A 26939-nucleotide genomic window follows, 5' to 3' on the forward strand; every position below is an offset into this window, starting at 1 on the left:
TTGAAACGCGCGACTTTTTGGTGTTTGACGGCGACTTTTATGGCCGACAAATGAATGCAGCTATACAAAAATTGCCCCAGACGAAAATTGAAAGAGACAGCAACAGACACGTAATTAGCCAACAACTTGAGTACACAGGGAGCTGCGGGGGGAGGGCAAGGGGGCACCGACTGTACCCCATCAAGCCTTAATCGAAAGTGAATTTGAAAGCCCATTTATATTTCGTTTAATTGCGGCCAAATCGAATTCAGAATTACTTTTCGATTTTAATTGCGTGTTAATTAGTCTCTCCAATTAACTCAAGAGCTGCCCAAATTTAACTTCACTTTAAGCAGGTGCTTTTAATTGTGCCCACAAAAAGAATCTTGAGCTTGAGCTGATTTCTCGCATTTTACTTGTCTTAGATTCGAAAACGAAAGTTTAGTTTTTCAATGGGCGGCGGTTGCATGTGGCACGCCAAGAAATATAGCGATACACTTTTGCCTTCTTTTTTCGGGGAGCTCCTTTAGTCGATAATAAAAAAAGGTGTAAATTGGGCCTGAGCACGAATTGGTAATTTGGCAGGTTACAAAACGATTTGCATTGAATCGATAAGTAAAGATACTTTATGCATTAGTGTTTCGAAATGTATTACAAAAAGCTTTTCCCTAAGCTTATACCTACAACCAAATGAAAGTTATGTTGGCGATTCGTCACTTAATTAAACACCTAACACCTCACGGAAATACTTTTCAAACCATTACGCTTGTCATAGTGAAAATTCTACTAATCTCAAGTAAATTTTCCTTCAATCAAATCATCAGCAATTATGTTATTATCTCAGATATCTTTGATAAATTATGATCGTACCGTTCGGTTACGTGTGCATATCAGCGATTGATCAACTTGGATAAACAACAGCAAAGCATCTTCTTTCTTCGGCATCCAATAAATTGCATAATTTTCCATTGATGCGATGCGATGCGGTGTGAAGTGATGTGATGCGATGCGATGACCTTCATCTTGCCCACCTGCCACACCGTTTGACGCCCCTCTTCTCAGCCCACCTCTACACTACAATGAACTTGGCCGTCGATGACTTTCTTTTGTCCGATTCCTCTTATTTAATTCCTGAACTAATGCTCGCTAATCAATTTAACTGTCGCTCATTTGCCAGCCACACACATGGAGCATAAAGCAAACCGGTTCCCCGTTCCTAAATGGCTGACCGCAAGTGTCTTGTCCACGGTAGCCGGAGCTTGAGCATCTGTTTCTTGGAGGTAGTAGCTCAATCAAATGTGAGCCAACTATTTTTGGTCCGCTGCCAAGTGGCTACAAAAGCATGCCAAAAACGCTCCAAGTGGCGTCGGTGGCGGCTTTTTTCTGACCCACTGACTGAGATATGTAAACATTGCCTATCGCTACAAGTATCTGCAAAAAAATATATTGCTAAAGTTTCTTACTTCTTGTTGCCAAATGTAATTAACTTGTCCGGAAAATACAATTATTCTGTTTCAAGTATCTTTTTAAGCCAACGATATGCTTTGCGAATAGTTAAGTTCTATAAGCAGCTATTGGCCCATTTAAACTCATTTCGAATGCAGAAATTAAGGAAAAGGACAAAAAAACTTTATAAAAATATTATCTATTTTATTAAAAAAATAAATTTTAAATACAAAGTTAAATATTTCAATAATAAATATAAAAAGTTTAGTTATTAGCCTCTTTTTCAAAACTCTTTGCAGAAAATTGATAGCATTCTAGGATAATAAAAAAGTTGTTTCAACTTTGCCCAAAAACTTTTCCATTATTCACTCTACGCAACAACGAAAATAACAACAAGCCACAGTTCAATGACAATTCCCACTTGAAATTTTGGAACTCGTCAAAGTTTTCGTTGTCGTTTATTTTTTTTTCTATTCTGGGACGCTTCACCCATTTATGAAAATTGTATGTCACATCATTTTGATATTTGCATCCATCAACAAGAATTTTTAGCTGTGCCCGCAAGACGCCGCAAAATGTAAAAGTTTGTGCAAGTGATTTTAACTTTTATAACTTTGTCATTTCTCCCCCTTTGCCACTTGTGTCTCCGTTTACAATTTCCAATTAATAATTCATAAAGATTTCAGCTTCTTCTGTGTTGTTTCAGGCCCGTGCAACCTCCAAGTCGATTCCCTTCTCGTGGAATTGCCAACACTTGTTGTTCAGAGTGTTTTTCTTGGCAATTTGTCTGCGAGCTTCATGGAAAAAGGTCCATAAAATCGGGAAAGAGATAGCCCAGCGAGTGGAAATTTGTTTATGCTGCATGGTAATTGGGTTAGCAGTGAAGGAGCCACGCTGATGACGTTGACTTGCATCCGTCAGATGCAGCGGCGCATCCATAAGATACAAAATTTACCAAGTGCAGTAAATTGCCTCTGGCAGAGGAGTTTTTTTTTTCCCTGTCAGCTCTTTCACTTCATTAGGAGAAATTGGATGAGCTGCAGATTTGGCTGATTTCTCACACATTTTTTATGTTTGCTCTTTTACGAGACACCATTTGATTTATTCACATGATTACGTTTTTAATGGCCATGAATATTTTTGGTTTAAATGAGATTTGAGTGCAGATTTTCTAGACTGCAAAGAATTTCTTGCAAATAGAGAGATATGGCATAAGTTTAAAATAAGAGAAAGGCGGAAACCCGTTTAAGTAGTTTGAAGTCACTGATTTTATTTAATTACCAATACATTATGTAAAGAACGAAAATTCTACAACTCATTTTTGAGTATTCATTCAAACTCTTCTAAGAATGTCACACCTCTGGATTAAATTCCAGGAGTATTGCATTTATTTAAGGTTAAATCATATGCTAAATCATATTCAGCACTTCCCAGCCCCTTTTCCATTTGGATAATTTCCCAAAATGCTGTTCCACGGTAGCAAAATGGCACAGATGCTTAGATAAATCTTCAAATACCGAGTTTTGTTGCTGCTCCACAAACCCAGCGAACTTAACCATAAAAACCTCATGCATAAGTCATAAGAAAGACAGTTTCAGACAAAGACAGAAGCGATTTCTGTTTGATTTTATGTACTCGTTTCTTTTTGCATAACAAACAAAGGTGACTTTTGTATGAGAGTAAAAATGGTAAATAGAAAACAAATGTTACATCAGTTTGTCTGGGGTTTGTGGGCATAAATTAGCGTCAAACTGCAAAGTAAGAGGGAGACGGGGCTAGTGGGTGTGAATGAGGAGGATATACATATCTCACCTCTTTTAGCAGAACAGAAATGGAACGTTGCCCAGAAGTTTTGCCCAATTAGTGGAGGCATCAAAGCAAACACCCAGACGAAGTCAGTCAGCCAGGTTCACCGGCACGGAAAATCACCACAGGCCTATGCTCCGGTCCCTATTTCCTTTCCAACACTGAAATAAATAGGCACCGAGAGCGCGTCCTAAAAACTCAAACCTGGAAGCGAACTACACAAGCCAAAACAGTTAGCAAACTAAATATAACTGATATATATGTATTTTTCTTTCAAAGTTTTTTTTGGCAAAAATAAAAAAATGTTTGGCACACAATTGTTTTCGGTGCACTGCTCCCTCAGGTTGTTCCTTCGTTTCGCCCCATTCTTGTTTCTTTTTTATTGATTTTCCTTGGGGCGTTTGCTGCCTTGACATTAATTTAATTGTTGTCAGCATCTTTTGAACTCTCCTCCCACTCATGTGTCAGCTGTCAGAGCGTGGTAATAAATTAAAAAATTTAGAGCGATTATGGGCCTGTACAATCCAAAGCCCCAATTGATCTCTGCCGACCAAACTAGTTTCCTGCTCGAACTTCGTAACTGAAATGGTATGAAATCACAATTGAATCGGCAATCGTCAACTTGGCATTGCCGAATACCACTTGGCCCAATGACAAGTTTCTTTTTTCATCCGTTATACGTTTCCTAAGGGGTTTATGGTCTTCGCGCTTGGCTTTTTTATCAAGATTCAGAATACTTGGCCATTTTTTCTCCGGTCAATTGTGTCTTTTTGGGTGAAAATCACGTATGTCGAGGGCCTCGTGTTCTGGAATAACAAAGTTGAGTCCGAAGTAAAATCGGGGTAGGCCTCAAGTGAAGTAAAATGAAGTCGCGAAAAAGTCACGTGCAAGTCCTTCGCGTTTGTTGTCCTTTTTCCTACAACTCTACCCTGCCTTATGGAGATGGATGTCACTGCAAGTCCTTCAGTTGGGTGACCTAATTTACAGTGTCAGTTTGAGGGAAAGATAAACACTTGGACACAAAAAAGAGTTTTTTTTTTTATAAATATACATTTTTGTAACATTTTTAATTTAACATCAGTTCTCTAAGGCATGCACTTGCCAATATTCCCAGACACCATTGTTAGATACTTCCTAGCTCAAAACCACCCACAAAAATATCAAAAACATTGGGCGTAGAGCTAGACAAGGACAGATAACATCTCGTGCTAAGATATTAAAGCTGCTGACATGCCAAATTATCTTTCCAAATTAAAGACAAACACTACGAACGAAGACAAGGAAAAAAAAAAGACACACAGAAATATAAAACCGAATAAATGTTGAAAAAATTGGAAAGTGATAAATGGTTTGGCCCGGTCAGCTGGCCACATAATTGTTGTTGTCATGTTTGTTGCTTTTGTTCAGCTATTTGGCGCAATCTTTGCATATAAATTAGCCAGAAAATGCCTTTTCAAATGGCCGAAGAGAACTCGAATCCAAAGAAACCGAATGGAACAGAACCCGAAACAGAACTCCAATTTGGTCTCGCATTTGACTGACAGGCAGTCGGCCAAGTTGATTTTTAACTGGGCTAACTGCGTTGGCCCCCTTTTCGCAGGCAGAAGAATAAGCGTTTCGGGGTCAACTAGCTGTAGCTCCCCAACGAAATGGAGATGAACACGAAGTTGCAGATGAGGATGGAAATGGAAATGGTGGCATAATGGGAGCAGCGGCAGAAGACACGAGTCTCAGACAACTCCGAGATAAATCAAAAATTGTTGGAAAGCCAAAGGGGGCTGGGGTGTTACGAAAAATACCGACTAATGTTAGGCATAAATAATGCAGCAAGGGACAAAGAAGCAACCGAGGCAAGCCCATAAGCCCCAAGTAATTAAGTCAAAAATAGCCAAAAGTCAAAGGCATTGCACACGAAAAAATAGTATCATTAGGTCTTCAACTGATTTTTAATTAATGTATTAAAATCAATTTTAGGGAGACATTATAAAGAGTGCAAAAGTCGGTTATATACTTTAATATAAGAAAAAAAAAACTAAAAAGTGACAACTATTCCAATAGTTTTCTTATAAAATAGTTTAATTTTGTTCTCTGTATTGAAGACAAAGTTAAGTTCGCCGAAGGGGAAAAACAAGAAGGATTGTTGGGGTAATGAAGGGCGCCAACGGAAGTGTTTATGTTTTGAATATTATGTTTTTAACAGAGAAAATCCCAAAGTAAAAAGAGGAGCATAGAAAGAAAATTGTCTTGTGTGGGTGGAGGGTGTGGAAAACAAAAGATATGAAAATCCCCTTTGATTGTCAAGTTCAGAAGACAAGAGAAATGAAAATGAAAATTGTTTCTGTTTTGGCTTTAAGTTTTTTTTTTTTTTTTGTTTTTTCTTCTCTCACTCCATTCACCACCGACAATGTGACAATGCAGCTTGTGGATATAATAATTATTAACAAAACTGTGCCCACGGCCACGCCCCCAGGCAGGGACCCCAGTCCATTGTTTGCCAAGATTTTCCCCACCATTGCCTTGATGTGTCGCTCTCACAGCCATAAAGCCATAACCATCCGCAAGGTATCAATTACCAGACTCTAATGCGAAAATAACAAGCCGCAAAGGAATGGCCAAGAAATTTTAAGTTAAAGGAAAGGGAAACGGGGGAAAACTGGGTGGCATCTAAGCTGAATACCTCGTAAGAGAGCTGACCAACAATGGAGCTCAGAAAGTAGAAACACAACCGCCAGCGTAAAATGAAATGCAGTGGGTGGAGCAAGTTGTCAAATATATAAGAAGAAAAACCTAATGAAATGAAGAGTGGGTGGAGGGAGATAGAAAGTAGTAGAACCAGAACTTGTGCAAAGTTTTCCATAATTTCAATAGTATATTGTCAATCAAAGCTCTCAAAACAGATACTATATTTGTTTAAACTTATCGAACCAAAATGTGGTTTTGATAGACACGTTGATGCCATTGAAAAGTTAAGTTGCCGATAAGACAGAAAGTGTCTTATGACATTGATACTGAACTTGTCAATTGGCCAAAAGTGTCACACTTCAAGAGTGCGATATAAACTTATATTTCTATATATTGAATACTAAATATTGTTGCCAAGCAAACTTGAGAATGAATCACATGTTTTATTAAATATAAATGAATACTTTATAATTCCAGTAGCTTAATTTCTCCATCCAATTTACACCCAATTCATGCCTGGCAAACGCATTAACCATTTTCCATTTAGCCATACCTCAACGCAAAACCCCCAACTCATCAAGGCAAACGTAAAGAAAATAACTGCATTTGCGGTGAAATTTGTTAACTGGCCAACAAAAGTTGGCCATGGAGAAGGGAAAACTGGAAAACCGCTGGACGATGCACCCATTATGACAACGTCAGTCAACCGCAGCGACCAAAGGAATGTGACAACAGGAAAATGGCATAGAAAAAGAGAGTAGTGCTCTTGCTTTGGGTGAAAATAACCCAAAGGGAGCCCTCATCAAAAACGCATCTATCATTCGACAGATTGCACAAAAGCTACAAAGATACTGATTGTGGATCCAGCTGTCACAATTAGGCGAAAACCAGGAAGCTGAGAATTGTTGCGAAGTGGAATATGTGGAATATTAAAATTTATAATTCACATTGAATGTATTCTTCCTTCATGACCTTCTTCAGTTTCCATTATATTTTCCGTACAATTGATATCAGTAAATAGTTTTTAAGTTTTTTATAAAGGGAGTTTTTTGAGATTTGTTTACGTACCCAGCTGGTGATGATCCCTGGCTGGCGCTCTTGCCACCGCCCGTGTGAATGTGCCGCTGGGGGGGCGTGGGCTGGTGGTGGGGCGACGAGGTGGCCGAGACGGTGGGCGTGCCCCCGTTGGAGGAGGAGCTGCCACCACCCACTTGCCCCTGACCCGCCAATTTGCGCTTTGGTGATAGCTCCTGGGCATTCTCGCAGACATTTTCCGTGTTGACGACCTGCTCCAGCATATGTATCTTCAGCATGATTGATGGATTTGATTGACTGACGTTGTTTTGATTTTGGTTTCGTATTTTTGGTTTTGAAGTATTTTTGGTTTTGTGTGTTTTTGTTTGCTTTTGGTTTTTCCCTTTAAATGGATTCAGTTTTTCACATGGGTTCACTTCACTCTTTTCATTTTGCTGCTCTGCACAGGGGGGAAATAAAAATGAAGTTAAATCTATAGCACAACACTTTTCAGCATGTGTTTTTCCTTTCTTTCATTCTTCTTTCTCTCGCTCACTCGGTTTTTATCTTTTCCCGATTAATTAAAGTTCAGGTTGCGGTCACTTGAGTCGAATTTTCCTTACGCATGTTTTACAACCGTTGTGAAACCGAATTTTATGTGGCCAGCAATAAAAGAATGGAAATTTAATAAGTTTATGCTGCCCGACGTGATGGTCGTAAAACGCGGTAAGAAAAAATCTTGTCTTCAAAAACAAAGAAAATCACTCAAAGGTAAATGAATGTGGATTCTGGGTGAGGCTTAAGTGCACATTATTAAAAAGTAATGCCGGGGCTGAAAACTCCCTGCCCAGCCGAGCGAGGAAAAGTGCGTGAAAATGCGTGCAAAACAGAGAGGAGACAACAAACAACCCGCATATGTTTTTCACGAAAGGAAAAACCCCGAGGCATAACCACTTTCCAGGGCAGTCACTTAGGCCCCATGTCCCCACCTTCCGGGAACCCGCAATAAGCCCTCATAAAGCGGCAAGAAAACTTCGGCTTGAACCTGCCCCACTGACAATTGGCTTAGGTCTAAAACAAGCCAAAGAAAATCTGAAAATTTCCTGAATGGTTGAGTCGGAAAAACTCCCCCCAAAAAAGGTAATGCGATGGCGCACGTGTCCAAGTGCCGCCCACCACAAAAACCGGGCGAGATGATTTATGATTGACGGCATTGACTGAAGGCATCTGGCCGTCAGAAGTCCATGGAGTTACTCCTGCAATTCCCGGATTTTCCTACCCAAGGCCAGGCACCTCGCTTAAGTGGTAATGTGCGTACATAACGAGAGTTGTGAATGGTATTATGGCAGATTTTTGGGCTGGGGTGGTGATAAGAGGGTTAGTCAAAGGTAGACAAGCTAGAATTTGATGAAAGTGAGCCTGTTACGACCAAGAGGAGATGAGATGCACTTGCTTTAAGCCACTTATGGCTTGCTTAACTGTTCGGAGAAATTTAAGGGGGCAGGCGCGCTTAACTTTTACTATACTAAAAGCCAAACTTCAGCAACCATGCAATAGAATTCAGATGGATTTATTTTAGAAAAATAAATGAACTGTGATATTAAGCATAATGCAAAATTAAATTTTATCATTTCCAACCTAAAGTTAAGCTCAGCTTTGTGAATGCGCCTAATTGCTTGTGTACATAAATGCCTAATCTTAAGCTAAACTTAATTGATTGGATTTATCGTGCACGCATCCAAGCAAAATCTGGCAAATATTACCCAACTGCTGATATGATTACTTCACTTTTGGCCAAATGCGCCTCCATTGTCGTTGACCTAAATTGGCAAATCTCTGAATCTTCTCGGCAACATTTGGCAAATCACTTGCCCAGATTGAGATACCTCGCAAGCTCTGTAATGCAATTACCCAGTGTAAAATAAGAAATATATATATGTATATAATTCGTTTCGACTCAAATCGCATTAAGAGCAATCAAAATTTTTGCGCCCATCTCTTTCGGCGTCAACACGCAACTTCCGTTGTTGCAAATTCGTCATTTCCGCAAAAAAAGCAACAGGCACTCAGGTGAGAATGATAAAAAAAAAATAACAATAATGGCTAAAAAACATCATAATGAACTCAACTCGAAATGAAATTGAATTACGTAGCGTAGAAAACAATTTGCGAGCGCAAGTGCTAAATAATTCTTTGGGGCACTGTCGGCTGCATTATAAAAAACGCATATAGAATAATTTATTTAAATCAGGCTCAGCAACCGCCCCCAAGTCGGCGACGACAACCTTTTATGGTGTCATGCCAAAGTAAAAAGAGAAAAAAATCTATAAAAATTTTATATTCATTCATTTGTTGTTGCGCTTGTTGGCTGTGGACAAATTAATGTCAACCGAATAGAGGGGATCGCAGGGGCAAAATCTGGCGAATCGTGTGGGCTGCTGGGCTAATAGTTGATTCCAGTCTCTCAAAACCACCCAGTGGGTGGGTGGCCTTTATCATGGATGAAAATATGGGATGAATGGCGAGAATGCGAAGGAATAGAAGGCAAGTGTGTCACCCAAACAATGATAATTTTTTTATTGTTGCTCATTCAATTTGGCATTTTTATTGATGTGTTGTGATCCGAGTTGCAAATGAAATTGTGCGGATTTCTTCTCGATTTTTTTGTTTTTGTTTTTCTCTGTCTTACTGTGCGATTGGGTTAATGAAGCCAAAACTCCCATTCTCAAAGTTTCTGTTGTTTACACAATCTCTTTGAAGACGATATGTGGTTGAATAGAACAAAGTTATGTGAAGTCTATCGGAAAAGTTGCGCACAATTGAACTGTATAATTCGATTAGAATTTTGTAAATATTATTGAAGTATCTTTTGGGATCGGTCGATTTATTATGCATTTATATCCTTACTTTCAGCCAAAGTCTACTTTCTTACTTTTATATTCATTATCACGTTATCGCAAAACAATCAAACCGTGATAAGTGTGTCAAGTGCTCGACAAGCACAACTTTCGGCAACCCCATTTTTTAATTTTCCCCAACAAATAAGTGCGTCAACGTTTCGCAATCAGATTTCAGTTAGTACTTTATGGTTATAACTTTGTGTCGATACGTCATAAACAAAGTGTTTGAGTTGCCATTGAGTCACCAAGTTTTATATTGTTCTAGTCTTATCGGAAATAAAAAGGCGGGTTCTTAGCTCAATGAAGCTGGGTTCGGAAAAATCGAATTTTTGAAATTTAAAAGCTGGAATCGTTTGCCCATTTTTTGCCCATGTTTGCCCACCAATTATTTTTTTTTGCCCACGTCCAGTTTTTGAGATATGAATTTTCGAACAAGTTCGAAAATTTTCGAAGATCAAAAATTTCACTTTTTTCAAAATTTTTTTTTTTTAATCGCAATAACTTCGTTTGCCCACGTTTGCCCACCCTTTAGAATTTTGAAATTTTCGAAAATTTTCAAAGATCAAAAATTTCACTTTTTTCAATTTTTTTTTTTTAAATCGCAATAACATCGTTTGCCCACGTTTGCCCACCCTTTACAATTTTGAAAAAATTTATACTTTAGAAAATATAAGACATTCAAGTTTACCTAGGTGTCTTTGCCCATCCTTTGAAATTAATTTTTTTCGTTTGCCAACCCTTTAATATTACATTTTAACGTTTGCCCACCCTTCAAAATTAGTTTTTTTCGTTTGCCCACTCTTAAAACTAAATAATTTCGTTTGCCCATCCTTTAAAATTAGTTTATTTCGTTTGCCCACCCTTTAAAATTAGTTTTTTTCGTTTGCCCACCTTTCGAAATTAGTTTTTTTCGTTTGCCCACTCTAAAAAATAAAAAATTTCGATTGCCCACCTCTTAAAACTAAATAATTTCGTTTGCCCATCCTTTAAAATTAATTTTTTTCGTTTGCCCACCCTTCGAAATTAGTTTTTTTCGTTTGCCCACTCTTAAAAATAAAAAATTTCGATTGCCCACCTCTTAAAACTAAATAATTTCGTTTGCCCATCCTTTAAAATTAGTTTATTTCGTTTGCCCACCCTTTAAAATTAGTTTTTTCGTTAGCCCACCTCTTTAAAATAAATATTTTCAGTTAAAAACGTTTTCCCACGCCTTAAAAATGTTTTTTTTTTTCGATTTGCTACTTATAAAACCAAATTTGTACATATGTATGTAATAACTGTAAGTTGTGCCGCCAATTCACATATGTATCTTAGGATCGGCGGACAGAATCACTAATATTATATGATTATGATGAACGTACATAAGGAGATCGCAACCCGTTACACAGTTTTTTCTTTAATATTTATATAATGTTAATCATTCGCTTACAATTTATAAATTTTTCTTAATCATTGATAAATTTCATGCAAGTGTTGATGAACATACATATGTATATATATAGTTTTTTGTATATATATATATATATATATGTGTTCATCATAATCATATAATATTAGTGATTCTGTCCGCCGATCCTAAGATACATATGTGAATTGGCGGCACAACTTACAGTTATTACATACATATGTACAAATTTGGTTTTATAAGTAGCAAATCGAAAAAAAAAAACATTTTTAAGGCGTGGGAAAACGTTTTTAACTGAAAATATTTATTTTAAAGAGGTGGGCTAACGAAAAAACTAAGTTTAAACGATGGGCAAACATTATAAAAAAATTTTAAAGGGTGGGCAAACGAAATTATTTAGTTTTAAGAGGTGGGCAATCGAAATTTTTTATTTTTAAGAGTGGGCAAACGAAAAAAACTAATTTCGAAGGGTGGGCAAACGAAATAAACTAATTTTAAAGGATGGGCAAACGAAATTATTTAGTTTTAAGAGGTGGGCAATCGAAATTTTTTATTTTTAAGAGTGGGCAAACGAAAAAAACTAATTTCGAAGGGTGGGCAAACGAAATAAACTAATTTTAAAGGATGGGCAAACGAAATTATTTAGTTTTAAGAGGTGGGCAATCGAAATTTTTTATTTTTAAGAGTGGGCAAACGAAAAAAACTAATTTCGAAGGGTGGGCAAACGAAATAAACTAATTTTAAAGGATGGGCAAACGAAATTATTTAGTTTTAAGAGGTGGGCAATCGAAATTTTTTATTTTTAAGAGTGGGCAAACGAAAAAAACTAATTTCGAAGGGTGGGCAAACGAAATAAACTAATTTTAAAGGATGGGCAAACGAAATTATTTAGTTTTAAGAGGTGGGCAATCGAAATTTTTTATTTTTTAGAGTGGGCAAACGAAAAAAACTAATTTCGAAGGGTGGGCAAACGAAAAAAATTAATTTTAAAGGATGGGCAAACGAAATTATTTAGTTTTAAGAGGTGGGCAATCGAAATTTTTTATTTTTAAGAGTGGGCAAACGAAAAAAACTAATTTCGAAGGGTGGGCAAACGAAAAAAACTAATTTCGAAGGGTGGGCAAACGAAAAAAATTAATTTTAAAGGATGGGCAAACGAAATTATTTAGTTTTAAGAGGTGGGCAATCGAAATTTTTTATTTTTAAGAATGGGCAAAGGAAAAAAACTAATTTTGAAGGGTGGGCAAACGTTAAAATGTAATATTAAAGGGTGGGCAAACGAAAAAAATTAATTTCAAAGGATGGGCAAAGACACCTAGGTAAACTTGAATGTCTTATATTTTCTAAAGTATAAATTTTTTCAAAATTGTAAAGGGTGGGCAAACGTGGGCAAACAAAGTTATTGCGATTAAAAAAAAAAAATTTTGAAAAAAGTGAAATTTTTGATCTTTGAAAATTTTCGAAAATTTCAAAATTCTAAAGGGTGGGCAAACGTGGGCAAACGAAGTTATTGCGATTAAAAAAAAAAAATTTTGAAAAAAGTGAAATTTTTGATCTTCGAAAATTTTCGAACTTGTTCGAAAATTCATATCTCAAAAACTGGACGTGGGCAAAAAAAACTAATTGGTGGGCAAACATGGGCAAAAAATGGGCAAACGATACCAGCTTTTAAATTTCAAAAATTCGATTTTTCCGAACCCAGCTTCTTTGAGCTCGGGTTCTTATCAATCTCCAAGTGAATGATATTCCAAGCGGGAAATTTTTGGAATATTTTAAGCCGCTGAATACACTCCTTCAACATCCGGTTCCACCCATTTTCCTACACCACACTTTTGCAAGTTCAAAGTTGGGTTTCCTTCCGTGTGTACATTTCCCCATTTTCCTGTTAAGTGGGAGAATTTAGGACTGAAAAATTGGTTGCTTGTTACTTTGCTACACGTGTTTAAATATTTATGCCTTGACAAATTCTGTAAACAAATTTGTCTTATGCTCTCCGGCTTGGTTTCATATTGGGTCTTGTGTTATTTTTCTCGTAGCCTGGCTAACAAACATCAACAGCTGTTGGCAGACCGAGTTGCTCCGGTTTTCTATTTTTTTTTATTTTTGTGGGGCAACAACTTCTGTGAGAGCAATTCTAGTTGATTGTGACTTCTGTTCTGTTTTTGTTTCTGGTTTGGTATCGGTTTGTGTCGGCTGTATGCCATAGGTATCTTATCTTATCGACTGCCAATTTGGCTGAATAATCAGCTTTTGGATGGGCGCAACCTTGACTACACCCACCAAAACCTCCTTTCCAAATTCAACGGGGGAGTTACTTTATGTCGAACACGGAAAATGGTAGATATTTGTGCTTGTAAGTGAACTCTAATGGGAAACTGATGTAGCAGCTTAGGAGTTTGAGATACTGAAACTAGTAGAAGGTACACCGTTTACACATGGTTTAATTTTTTTGACATTTCGGGCGTACGATAAAAGTTTTAATGCTTTTAAGGAAGGTACTAATATAACTTTGTGGACTCAATGGCTATGAAACACAATGCACAATTCCCGTTCTTAAAGAATTTCTATTAAGCCGTAATCCAAACAAAGTTTAAAGTTTAATATCATTTGACCTTTTGCCATTATTTATAACTCGGTACAGGAAAATTTTTTGAGACCAAAGAAGACCTTCAAAACACCTTGTTGCCATAATGTTTTGATTTACCATCTCTTAACCCTTGAATCCCAAAAAAAACAGAAAACTTCAAAGCCTAATTTTTGAGAACGACCTTGACTTGTAATAGTAATAACGAAATTATTAAAATAATATAAGTTGCATCATGTTTTCGTTAGAAACTCGACCACTAAACTGTATACTTTATTATTTTTGGCCCAGGTGCGAACAGGTCGTAAACAAAGGAGGAAAATATAGAAAAATCGTGGCAAAGGCAATTAAAGTGAGCACTAAACGCAGAGGCAGACACTCCCCGCCGACCGGCCGACTTTTCCATTTCCAATTCGGATGCGAGCCATTTGGCACTGGGCCATGTCATGGGAGAAGCGGCGGCACACGCCCCATAAATTAAATTCGCGTGTGTTTTTCCACGAATAAACGCAAAAGGAGGTGAGGAGGGATCTGCGGCAGTTGAGATAAGCAAGGGGCGAACATACAACGCATTGGCAAAACGGTAAATTTTGCAGCAGCCTACAAAGGCTAAGTAAGACGATCGGAAATGGACTTAAAATTACCCACTACTTTGCTTATTTGACACATATGTTTTAACTTTAAAGAATGTGTACTATTTCATGTTAGTTTAAACAATATTTAACTTAAATTTATTTCAACAAGCCTTAGAAAACTCGATTCTAAAACATTTAGATCTCACCTAAAGAAATAAGTTTCGCAACTTTTATATGATGACATTTAATGAGTTCAGAATGCACACTGTATCCAAAGTCCCAACATACCCTCGCCTTTTTCAGTACTGGTCATGAAAGGGAATCCAAAATCAATGCAGGCGAATGACACGGCGAGGCTTATCCACCTCTTTCGCCTTCCCCCTGACGCCATCTCTTTCTGAGCCAAGCTTTTGTGCTGGCTGCACTTCAACTTGAACTCTCGAGTGGCGGCGAGAAAGGGGGGCGGCGAAAAGTGAGAGGGATGACAAGACAATTGATGGGCCAGACAGACGCAGAACGATGAATGGACAGCCGGAGAATCCGAGAAGCGGAGGTGTAGAGTCCAAGAAACCGAGAAGCGGAGGAGACGAAGGCGGCGGGAAATCAGAAGCAGATAGCAAGAGATGTGGCCAAAAAGCAGCTGTTTTCTTGGGATTGTTTTTCACAGCTTTCTGTTATTGTCCGTATCTTCACACCGAGCGACAAGGCCAATTTGCTTCTCGAGTTCATTTACATTCCGCATCGCTGAGGTTTACTTTACATCCCAAAGAGATTCAATGGGGCGGCTCTTCAGCGGACTCCACCGCCCCAAAACCAAAAAAAAAAAAGAAGATATCTGTCAAAAGGCAAACATCCGATTCGGGCAGCGAGAATCTCTTCACGAATGGCATGAATATTTGATGAGCTGTCGTTTACCTTTTTCGCCCTCGGAACGAACTGCAACAAATATTCGGAGCCCCAAAAATGCAACAGGCAAAAGCAAACAAAGGAAAAGAGCAGGGTATCCAGGTGAGCTCGGAATGGGAGCAGATTGCCAAAAGCGGGAGATGCAATGGAGGAACTATTTATTCTACGAACCATGGATGCTCTTAAAGACCTCAACTTACATATGTTTGTGATCTAATAATTTAATCTTTCTTGAAATTAAAAATTTCCATATTATATATTATAAAATATATTAGGAATTTTTTATTTAATTGGAAATATGTATATACCTGAAGGTTTTGAATAAGCTACTATTATTTACATTATCAATTAACTCAGAGTGCAAACATTAACAAACTTTTCCATATCAAAGTCCGGCCACCTGGTGTCTATAAAAAATATGATTTTTATGATGGAGCGACTCGCACAGCTCGTGTTACCCCGTTTTCTCGAAAGAGCAACTGAAATTCCAGAAAACTGCAGCTGGCAAAGCAGTGAAAACAGCAAACAACCAAAACAGCAGTCGCAAAACTCGCACACACATGCCAATAAATATTTTTGCGAGCTGCAGCAGCAGCGAGACAAAAATCGAGAAAAAATTTAACGAAAATGAAAAGTCAACAGCAGAAAACACGGCAACACAAACTGAAATCATTTCAGGCCAAACCCGTTTCAAAAGCCAAAAAGAAATTCACGTGCTCTGCGAATTTACCATCATATGTACATTTTTTTTTACTTTTTGACCGCCGGCCATGCATATTAACAGGAAAACAACAACAACAGTAGTAGCAAAGAATGGGAGGAGTAGTAGAAGCAGAAGAAGATGCAACATTGTCATTTAACGGGACAGGCGAACAGGGCACAAAAAGAGGTGGAAAATGCGTGAATTTTAATTTGCATTTTTGCGAGTCGATGCCGAGAAAAAACGCTTTTCCCGATGGAGTTGGTTGGAAACTGTTCCACTTTCATTTCACATAACAACTCTAATAAATTTAAATATTAATTGAAGCATTAGGACCAGAATAAGTTGATACCACGTTGCAAAGATCTTTAATAAATTCAGAATTCCTTTATGGGAAGTAATATGCAATCCCGTTTTTATTCTGAATAAAAAAAAACCTGTTGGAGTTCATGATCTTCAAATGTTTTCACCCCCCTTATAAAAATTGTATTTCACATCACCATTTCCAATTGTTGAGGTAACTTATAACTGCAATCACCTCACACAACTTGCACATAAATCACAACAAATAAAGAAACACAATTTTAAACTGATCGCAGGTAGATAAAATGGTTATAAAAACCAAAAATACACGTAATAATCATGCGTGACGCATTTCAATCGAACTCCGAAAACACTGAAAACAAAACACAAGAAAAAACTCGGGAACCGCCAAAAACGAGATGAAGAAAGAGGCAGAGGAATGAGACAAAAACGGAACTTTTTTGTGGTTATTGCTCTTTATAAATATTTCTCTTTCGTAGTTTCTTTTCAGGGGTTTGACATTTGTCTGTGCGGATTATGTTATTCCGTCATTTCATGCACTAGTTATTGGATGGCATTTTCGTAATTGAATTGCACAAAATATTACGCACACAATATCACTTGTTTTCAACACTTTCTTCGCTTCTGCTTTTGGATTCTTTGCTCGTTAAATTTCAATTTCAGCCAACGATTTTTGTTTAAAAATTTCACTTTTAACTACGTGCGCGTATTTATGCAGCCGTCTTTTTTTTTGGCAGACTTATTTTGATTTCTATTTGTCTTGCCCATTTGACACCTTTGCCACTTTCGCTTCTAATTTTTTTGATAAGGCCAACAAATGCGATTTCAATTTGTTGTTATTCAAGCACACACGTTCAATTAAAAGTTCGTCAAACACTTTGTTTATTGTTTGCCTATTTATTGCTTTCGTTTTCTTTATTTTGTTTAGGCTTTTTAGGAAACCGCCTCAGCGGGATCAATTGCAAATTAATTGTTGAAGAAAGTTTGCGTGTTATGCTTAGCATGATTTGTTTTTGTTCACTTGTTTCAAGAATTCAAAACCACAAATCATCATTGCCTTAATTGGTTATATTAATTTTATAATTTGTTTGATTGATTACCTAGCACTTTCACATATTCGAGTATTCGTTTGTTATTGTTTGCTCTTCTTTTTTAACAATTTTCTTGTTTGTTTTGATTTTCCCTTTCGTGCTGCTCTCTTCACTGCTGCCGATTGGCAACTGCTTTGCGTTCTACCGTTACTATTCGAACAGCTAATGAAGAAGACGCAGCAGCGGCTGGACCGGAGACCCGAAATATATTACGATTCCTGTTCCGATTCCCGATATCAGGATTTCGCGACGCAGACGCGCGACAACGCTCACACACACGCCCGGTCGTCCTCGCTCACGCACACACTCAGTCGGACACTCGCTGGCTCGCACGCCCACACGAGTTGGTTCACAAATCGACTCTGAGTCGCAAAGCAGAAAAGCTGCGGGTCTGGCCCCAAACGAACACGAATGCGAGCGACGAACAACATCGTTGCGCACGAAGCTCAGATTTCAGGTTCCACTGCCGAATGCGATCCACAAACTCCACAATTGGGGCCAAAATAGTAGTGGCTGTGGATCTGGTTATGGAGAGTTTATTTATGTACACATATAAACTATGCAGCTAAAGCATATACCAATTATTTAATGCAGCGCAGAAAAATAAGAGTGGAATGATATATGGAAAAGCATGTAGTGCTACATATATGCATTAGTTTCATATTCAGGAACAGATAATTTTATAAATTTCAATGCTATTGCTTTGACCTTAACTGTACGTGCACTTTGCATTTTTGTTAAGGCGAGAGAGCGAGTTTGTTGTTGTTCTGCTCTCACTGCTTTTGTTGCCTTCATGGGGGCGAAATTCTTGTTTATTTACATTTATTTACATTCCAAATGCGCGCAGTTTAGGCAAACAGAAAGAGTTGGTGCCAGGGAGAGGGGAGCTGCCCGCATTAGCCAAAGTAAACAGTTTGGAAAACAATGCAATTCAAAGAAGCCGGCAATGCAGTTGCCAGTTAATTATTTGCACAGTGTACCCCAAAAGTATGCAGAAGGCAATTTCCCTCCACCGAGAGATAACCAAAACAAACCGAATAACCGGAACCGGCGTGGGACACAAATACACGAGTAAACAGAGGCACGAGTCAAAAACAGTCGTGGTTCCCCCATTTCGAAGTGGAGTTATTCCAGAACATGTTCGTTCATGATTCGTTTTCGAGAGAAATTTGGTTAATCCATTTTTCTGGATTTTTGATGTCAACCCAAATAGTATTACAGAATATGAAATCGAATGAGTATTGAAAAGGAATAATCTACAATATTCTGTTCCAATTCTAACAATTTGTGGAAAAAGAAGCACTTTGGAACGCGTTCACTAACTTTCGACTTGTATGTGTAATTGCAAACAATGCAGTTCTCCCACGAACTGTGTCCACAATCCACAAAATGACGTCGGCGTGTTGCACTTGTTCCATCGTTTTTATCATCCACATGCTTGTGGATGTTTTCGTTGGCGGCTGATAACGAACAGCTGATAACCACACGATAAACCGCAGCTGCGAGGGGCGTTTCGAAAACCAGAAAACAGATAACCAACTGTTGCATGCCCCACATTTTTGGGGTTACACATCAAAGTGAACCGCAAGACAATGGATGCCACCTCTTTGGTAGTTTCTATGTAAACAGGTATGGAATGCATGCATATATTTGGTCAGTCAACATTTATCTTGGTCTCCATGGAAGTGATTTACAAGAGAAAGAAATAAAATTGATTTGCTTACCATGTGTCGGTAATAAAACCTTTTTAAATGCACAAACAAATTTCAAATTATTGACCACTTGATGCTCTGATTCTAAAAGATTAACCTCATAAAAATAGCTTGGCACTCATAAAAATGACTATTTTATTAATGAATAAATTTGAATAAACTTGTTTTTGTAATTGAGTACTTACCTTAGTGGTTCTGTCAGCATATCTATATTCTCGCAGCTTTCCATCTCCAGTCGCTGGTATTGCAATTGCCTGGCACTCGAAGTGCTCGATCTGCCCCCTGATCCTCCCGAAATTGCAGCCGAGTTGGATGAATGGCGACGGTACTCGGCGAAACTCTCGCTTTTGCGGAGACCCGGAATTTTTCCGGAACTGTTGCGCCAGTACTTGATCATCCGGTGTAGTGGCTTGGGCGAACTGGTTGCCGAACTCGAGGCCAGCGATATTTCACAGCCTCCCACTGTAATCGGATGACCGTGATCCACCAATGTCCTGTAGGAACTCATTTCTATCGCTTAAATCTACTAAATTTTGAAAGAATACCCTTGATAATATGTACTAACAGCTAATATTTAGTTTTATTTATTCAACACCAACTTTTTATTGCTTTATTCTAGTAATTGCCAGTAATTTTTTTATTATAATGAATTTATTAAGTTAATTGAAATATATAATTTTTTATTACTTTTCATATAGATTGCAGAATATATTATATTTTAAATTTATATTGTTTACTGTGAATTGGTACTCTTATCATTTATAATCCAGGCATACACATATATTTATTATATCCACTTATTACACATTGTGACTATAGTTATATATATATATATATATTTTTTTTTTTTGCATAATTTAGAATTCGTTCGTTGCATAAATCGCGTTTCGTTGGGCTTTCGATATGATGTCGCGTCGCGCCGCCTTCGATTCTCCGACTGACCGCAACAAAGAATCGGAGCAGAGCCCCAAGAACCGACTTTTTAGAACCGAGCTCCATTATCTGGAGCGTTCTCCCTCGCTTGTTTTTGCTCTCCCTCTCTTTCCATTTCCATTGTTTTTATAACTTCGCACGTTTTATTGCGAAGTGTTTTTTTCTGAATTTACTTATATTTCTTGCAATTTCATTATTTAAAACATACCGGGTACTTTTTATTTAAATTGGGAATATATGTATTTAGAGCGATCATGCAATGGTTAGAAATGCTCTAGGATGTACTATAAATAATAAATATTGTCACCTTTTTCGGGTTAATAACTTGATAATTTACTTGATAAGAATTAAAAAGTTCAATAGTTACCTTTGCCTAAACTAAAAAAATTTTAGGTTTTTAGGTTTAATCTAATCTTGTATTTTACAAGGTATATTCCATTCTTAAGCGCCAGTTAAACGTTTTTACTAGTTTTGCATTGTATTTCAGTTTTACGTTGCTGGCGATAAATGACCGAGCTGGGATTTCGCTAAGTCAGCTCGTTTTCATTTTATTGCTGCCGATATACAAATTAAGTGTAATCCGTACATATAGAGACGTCTTTATTTATTTTCATTTACCATTTCCAGCTGTCGGTTATCTCAGGGTTTTCAGCACCGCCCCCTTTAACACGCCCCATGAATAGAAACCATTGTCTAGTTCAATGCTCCAATCAATCACCATTTAGACTTTGGTTAATTAATTAAACAATCCATCAAGATTTTTTCTTATCAGAGTCTTACACCTTCGTTTGACATTTTCAGGTGCTGGGAAATTGATTTGCGCATAATAAGCGTAGATTTTACTCAGATTTTCCTCAGTTCTATGCCACTTGCAACAGGGAAAAGTAGTGTGGGGAAAATATAAATGCCTCATCGATGCATCAATGAGTCAAGCTGGGTTTACGATTCTGCGGGTCACCACCAAGAACTTTAATGGCTCTCGAAAAGAGGGTGATAAGGAAACAGACTTCAGGGCGTCGCAATATGCACAAAAACGGACGGAGAATAAGTGCATTACAGTGGATGGGGGGGATGGAGACAGTGGCGTCGAAAAGCGGTTCCACTACTGCTAAATGCCGCTGCAATCGAGTTATCAGGTAATCGAATATCCAGCAAATCAGATAAATGGAACATGCAAAACAAATCGCTCGATAAGAGAGCTGGAAATATGAAAATTATAAACAAGAAATCAAGTCGTTGTAGCTTCAAGATACTCTTTTTAAAAAAAGCAAGCTAGCATGCATTCACAAAATATAATGGTATTTCTATTATTTTTCATAATACTTGTTATTGGTTTTTATATATTTGATATATTTTAAATTTTAAAGTTTAATGTTCCCCTAATCGCGATCTCCTAATTACAGAGTATAAAAACAGTTTTAAAGTGAAATCGAAAACCCAAATCGAAATCGAATTCGCAGTTGCTACTGTAACGGTTTTGGCCACGGGAAAGTCGAGTAAGATTTATCATGACATTTCCTTGATGACGATACTCAATCGCAACCTCCCCCCGACATCAACCACCCAGCACCACCCCCAACCCCCCTGACCATTTGAGCATCGTGTGTGCGTTGTCAAAATTACATTAAAGCGGAAATCGCATGCTCCGCTTCAGTGCCAATCGAAAGAAGACAGCAAACTGACCGCAGAGTAGAAAAAAACTCAAACTGCACTGCCCGCAGTCTCGGGTAACTGCACTGGAAAAAACTCTTGTCTCTTCTATGTGTTTTTAAAATTCTGCTCAAGTAACAACTATTTTTTTAAAACTTTATACTATATATAATACGTATGTATAGCTTTTTTTATAAATATTTCTTTACAATCGTATAGCTTAGGATATGGAATACGCCTAATATTTCTTTGTTAATCTTTATATTTATTTATTAAAAATGTTTTTTTCCTGTCTATAGGAAGGGGTAAGAAGGGGGCTGTGGGTGCCGGCACGCAACACCCGCGACACTCGACGACATAAATCAGGCTCAAAGAAAAACCTAGTGAAAGAGTTGGGGGCGACTGTAAGGCGAGACACTTGCATTTTGGTTCGTCGTTTTTTGAGGGGTTTGAGGCAAACGTGTCCAAGCTGTCGCTTGTATGCCCCTCTTTATCCCCCCAAATTCAGCACAAACATATGCAGCACCCCCTCTACTTCACCAATACGCGAAAATGTGCGTAACGTAACACAGGCAGCCGCGAAGCACGCAAACTTGGATCTACACAGAAAAAAAATGTATTCTATTTCAATTTAACGATTGTTGTTAAAAATTTTCTTCAAAAACTAATGAAATTTATTCAAACGGGCCACAAAAGTGAATAACTGAATTTGAATCATTAAAGATACTTTAAAATTATGTGTCAGACTTCAGGATGTTAAAAATTAAAGTTAGTACGGCTTAATTGATTTTCCATTATGAACTTTTTTTTAATAAACTTTAAAAATAAAAAAAAAAATCATAATTGATTATTTTATCAGTGCGCGTTTGAGCTGGATCTGACGTTAGAGTTGGAGAAGGAGTCTCGGACTGAGTTGAAGACTGAGACTAGCGAACATATTTCATTCCACGGACATGAGACACGAGACCGCGACTTTAATTGACATGTGTTCATTAGAAGAACAAGAGGAATCGGGTTCATGAATTAAAACGCAGAGAGTTCGGAAGTATGTATCGGGGCTAATGGGGAGCTGTGAAAATATGCTCGATTTGAAGTCATTACAAAATTATAATTATATTTAAGCAGCTTAAAACAGTCATTGACTATGAAGCATTCGAACTGTAGCATGCAGTGTTGTAAAGTGCATAGACCATGAAAAATCGGCGTTCTTAATTAAGTTACTACTATCAGTCTATTTCCTTACGTTCTGCTAATATCCGTTCAGTCTGAAGCCGCTCTTAGAATGAAATACTTGTGTAAGCGGTCAAAGAAGTCATACCTTATTCTGCAACAATTCAGTATAATTTCCTTAGATCTTCTTTTGTTGGCCTCCTCCGTAGAGAGCGGATTTTGGGAGGACTTTTATCGAATTCTGGCATCGGAAAATGCAAAAAAGAACCTCATTTATTCGCCAATATCTGCTGAGATTATTATGAGCATGGTTTACATGGCAGCAGGTGGAAAAACGTTCGAAGAGCTTAGAAACGTTTTGAAATTTTCAGAGAACAAAACACTTGTGGCAAACAACTATCGAAGCCTTTTAAACGACCTTAAGCGCCGCGAAAAGGCTATTATCCTGCATCTGGCCATTCGGATATATGTGAACAAGAAATATTGCCTTGTACCGGAGTTTAATGAGGTGGCACGAAAGGCCTTCAAGGCCAAAGCCAAGTCGATCCGCCTAGACGATCCAGTCAGCGCGTCTGCAATAGTCAATAGCTGGATATTAAATCGAACGCGTGGCATCATCCGGAAAATAGTTTCACCTAAGGATTTAGATCCGGATACAAGTGCATTCCTGGTGAATGCGATCTACTTCAAGGGCCAGTGGCTGTATAAGTTTCAGGCCGACCAAACTCATGTAGCCGACTTCCATGTATCAGCTAACGAAATTATTCCGGTGAAGATGATGACTTTATCTGCATCTCTACTATCAGCAGACATCGATGACATTGATGCAAAGGTTATCGAGCTACCCTACTGGAACTCAACTCTTTCCATGCGCATCATTCTGCCCAACAGCGTTGATGGTCTAAGAAAACTGGAAGAGAAAGTTGGGTTTATCGACCATCAACTGGAAAAAAAAACCGTCAATGTTAAGCTGCCCAAGTTCAAAATCGAATGTAGTGCACAACTAAAGGGGACTTTTGAAAATGTTAGTATTTATATATATAGTTAGTTTACATTATTTATACCTTTCCTCAGTTAGGCATTCGAGATGTATTTAAGCCCTCTGCTGACTTGAATGGGCTAGTGCTAGAATCTGGTGCTAAGATCGAAAAAATTGTGCAAAAGGCCTTTCTGAAGATCGATGAAAAGGGTGGCGAAGCTTCTGCGGCAACGGGTTAGTAATAAATATTCCCCCAAGATTCGTGGCATTTACGTAATTTGTACATTTTTTAGGTATTCTTACTCGCCGAAAGAAGTCCATTGACAATTTAAGACTGCCTCCAATGGAGTTCATAGCTGATCATCCTTTTTTCTACGTAATTCATGACAACAAAGTCATTTACTTTCAGGGTCACATCGTTCAACCACAGTGGTAATCAAATGCCAGCAAAATGCGACAAAATTTTTATAGGTCAAAAAAGAAAATATTAAAAATATGAAAAATTGACCAACGCCTATTAAATTCTTTCCAAATCTTGTAAAGAAATTTGATATTTAAAGGTTAATGTTAAATGAAAACTTGTACAAAGTTAATGAATATTTAAGCTGAATATTTGAGGGCTTTGAAATTCAGGGACTATGGAATTATATAAAACCCTGTGAAGAAGCCGCAATCAATATCAGCGTAAAGATTTCTCCTTTCCACCGATTGAACATTTTCTAGGTCTTATAGTTTTTTTTTGGGGCCATGTGTGCCCGGTCAAATGGGCTTAACCTTTTGCCTTATCCTCCATTCGATATAACTGCTAATTGGCCTCGACGACAGCCAAGGGAATGACGTCCGAAGAGTCCGACCAACACAGCTGTTTGACCTTTTGGCCTTAGCAAAAAAGGCAAAGACAACGACGTCGATAAAAGTTATAGGCGCCCATAAATTAAAATGCAAATTAAAAGACGGCAGAACGGGATAGAAACATCTAAATGTACTGAGGAAAAAGGAATGTACTGCGTCGATGGTTTGAGAGGCAGGCTAATAATTATCACTGTCATTTTTTATCGCCTTAATTATGACCAATATTTGGGCAATAAAAAAATTCGGCAATTCAGCCGGTCGAAGACAAGTTGCCAAGCAGCGTCATCATTCTAAGCCAAGCCAACAAAGTTTTAATTAAAGAAAATTGTTAACTCTGATACGGAAAGAAAAAGAAACAAATTGCCAAAAAATATACGTGAAAATTCCGCTGTTTTTTTCTGGATCTTGGTAAATCCGAAATCAGCTTAAATTTAATTTTTGCGCTTTCCTTTTTGGTTAGAAGGAATATCACTGGATAAAGAAGGACACCGGAAGTGACGCCAGTAGCTGTTTCCCTTGGTTCCTCTGCGCTTAGAAATGCCTGGGGCTATGAAAAGTTTGCTTAGCAAACTCTTGGCTTCCCTTCTTGGGAATTTTATTGGGACAGGTTGGATTTCGGCTAACAAACAGGGTGCTCAATCAAGTGAATCTCAAAAATTTAAAATCTTTATGTGAAACTTAACTAAAGATTTCTACAATTTTAACCATTTCAGTTATATTATTCACTTGAATAATATATTTATTAAACATTTTGTTATGTTTATAAAATTGAATAAACTACTTCGTTTCCCTTTGACTTTTTAGGTGTACAATACTGATACCATGAAATGCTGGAAAAGGTTGTCGATTATTCAAAGTTTGCGATAAGCCAATAAAGCGAAAACGAAACTTTTCGGCCATCTAATTTATGAGTGGCGAGCATCGAAAGGGAAAGAGAACTTTAAGAATGGTTCGAGGAAGAAATTAGAGGAGTATCCATGCAGTTAACAAATTGCTTAGCTAAACGATTTGCTTACAAGTGCGCAACTAATTAAGAATATGGAAGACACAAGAGCTCGTGTACAAGGACACCCCCGCACACACACACACGTGCCACAAGTGGTGGGGAAAGAAGAAGCAGCCGCAGGATTAATGAGCTGCCACATGAAGCACTTTCAACGCCAAATAGAGGAAGGCCAGACAAATGTGGCAACAACTTAATTTAAACATCGAGAAATTAAGGAAATGCACTCGGTTTGGGTTGAAATAATTAACAAACTGTCGACGGTTCGGGGTTATCTAGAATGCAACAGCTGTGTTCAAAGGAAACGCATTTAAATTTACAAATAATAAAAAATTGTCAAACGCCTGCCCGACGCCTACGTGTTTTAAGGACCTTTTTGATATCCTTATCTCGGGATCGTCGCAAATGTTGCGTAACTAAGTGCGGTGCCTTCGGCGCACACTTTTCACCCCTCTTTGCCGATCTTTGCTTCTACCTGCCCTCAAGAGATTTCTAAATGTCGCATCCAATGGATCGCCAGAAAAGAGAATCCATTTGTGACTCTATCCTAACCTTAATTGAGTTGTCGGCCCAGAAAAAACAAGAGCGTATTTTCAAACACTTCTTTTGACACTTTGGCTGCGCATTTGAATGAGATCCTGGGACATGTGGCGTCCTACCAGTTGAAGCGTGCCAGGAAGCGAAGGAAATTGAGTTGTGAGTGGAAGAAAAGTGCATTGCGAGGGAGTGACATAAAGGTATGAAAATGAGAGGGTTTTAGGGAACCGATTACCAAGAACTGAAGTTAATAGAAAACTTCCTAGTGGAATACCTGAGATCAAATAGTTTATAAGACTACTTTTTGTATTTCTATTTTAAGTCCAATATTTTCTTCATTTAATTGTGGCTACTGTATTGTAATTTTTTTTTCTGCGATTGCTTCTGAATATTTTAGGACATCACATTAAAGTTGAGAAACATTTAAGGCACGAGCAGACAGTTCAATGCGAAATATTCCCATCGATGGAATCGATAGGGTTTTGGAAAACCCGTGACCTTGCTAACATTAGAAATGCGCCAGCTGTCAGTGCTACACTCATAGCTTGTTAAATTCAAAACTCATTGAAAATCAATATAGAAAAGTCAAGTAAAAACTGAAAATGCAGTCACTGAACACGAATGCCTTGACCATGAGGAGGGGGAAACGAAATGCGAGTAGCCAAGGGGGCATCAATTACTTGCGCACAAT

The 26939-nt window shown here is 37.9% G+C and overlaps 2 protein-coding genes across 3 annotated transcripts in view; one reads left to right on the plus strand and one right to left on the minus strand.

The window, feature by feature from the left end:
* LOC117135136 (rap1 GTPase-activating protein 1) overlaps positions 1-19647 on the minus strand; it is an 81146-nt gene extending 61499 nt beyond the window's left edge. Inside the window, exons 1-2 of one of the 2 annotated variants that reach the window (XM_033295191.1) lie at positions 17422-17760; positions 6982-7387 (exon numbers count right to left, since the gene is read on the minus strand). In XM_033295191.1, the coding sequence (XP_033151082.1) occupies positions 6982-7226 (245 nt within the window). In that variant the 5' untranslated portion in view covers positions 7227-7387; positions 17422-17760. Of the gene's footprint in view, positions 1-6981; positions 7388-17421; positions 17761-19309 lie in introns of those variants that run through there. The other variant, XM_033295190.1, reaches the window with a different exon arrangement.
* A 3337-nt stretch (positions 19648-22984) lies between these two features.
* On the plus strand, positions 22985-24350 carry LOC117142389 (serine protease inhibitor 42Dd). Its single transcript, XM_033306336.1, has 4 exons — positions 22985-23002; positions 23060-23901; positions 23952-24090; positions 24150-24350. The coding sequence occupies exons 1-4, from the start codon at positions 22990-22992 to the stop codon at positions 24290-24292; spliced, it is 1137 nt and encodes a 378-aa protein (XP_033162227.1). The 5' UTR covers positions 22985-22989; the 3' UTR covers positions 24293-24350.
* The last annotated feature ends 2589 nt before the right edge of the window (positions 24351-26939 follow it).

This window comes from Drosophila mauritiana, chromosome 2L (assembly GCF_004382145.1).
Source record: "Drosophila mauritiana strain mau12 chromosome 2L, ASM438214v1, whole genome shotgun sequence".
Lineage (NCBI taxonomy): Eukaryota > Metazoa > Arthropoda > Insecta > Diptera > Drosophilidae > Drosophila > Drosophila mauritiana.

What these genes read in the sequence shown, in the direction of transcription:
- LOC117142389 (XM_033306336.1), top strand. An exon ending in TAAAGGGGACTTTTGAAAAT is followed by an intron (nt 23,902 to 23,951) that starts GTTAGTATTTAT and finishes ACCTTTCCTCAG; the next exon opens with TTAGGCATTCGAGATGTATT. An exon ending in CGAAGCTTCTGCGGCAACGG is followed by an intron (nt 24,091 to 24,149) that starts GTTAGTAATAAA and finishes TACATTTTTTAG; the next exon opens with GTATTCTTACTCGCCGAAAG.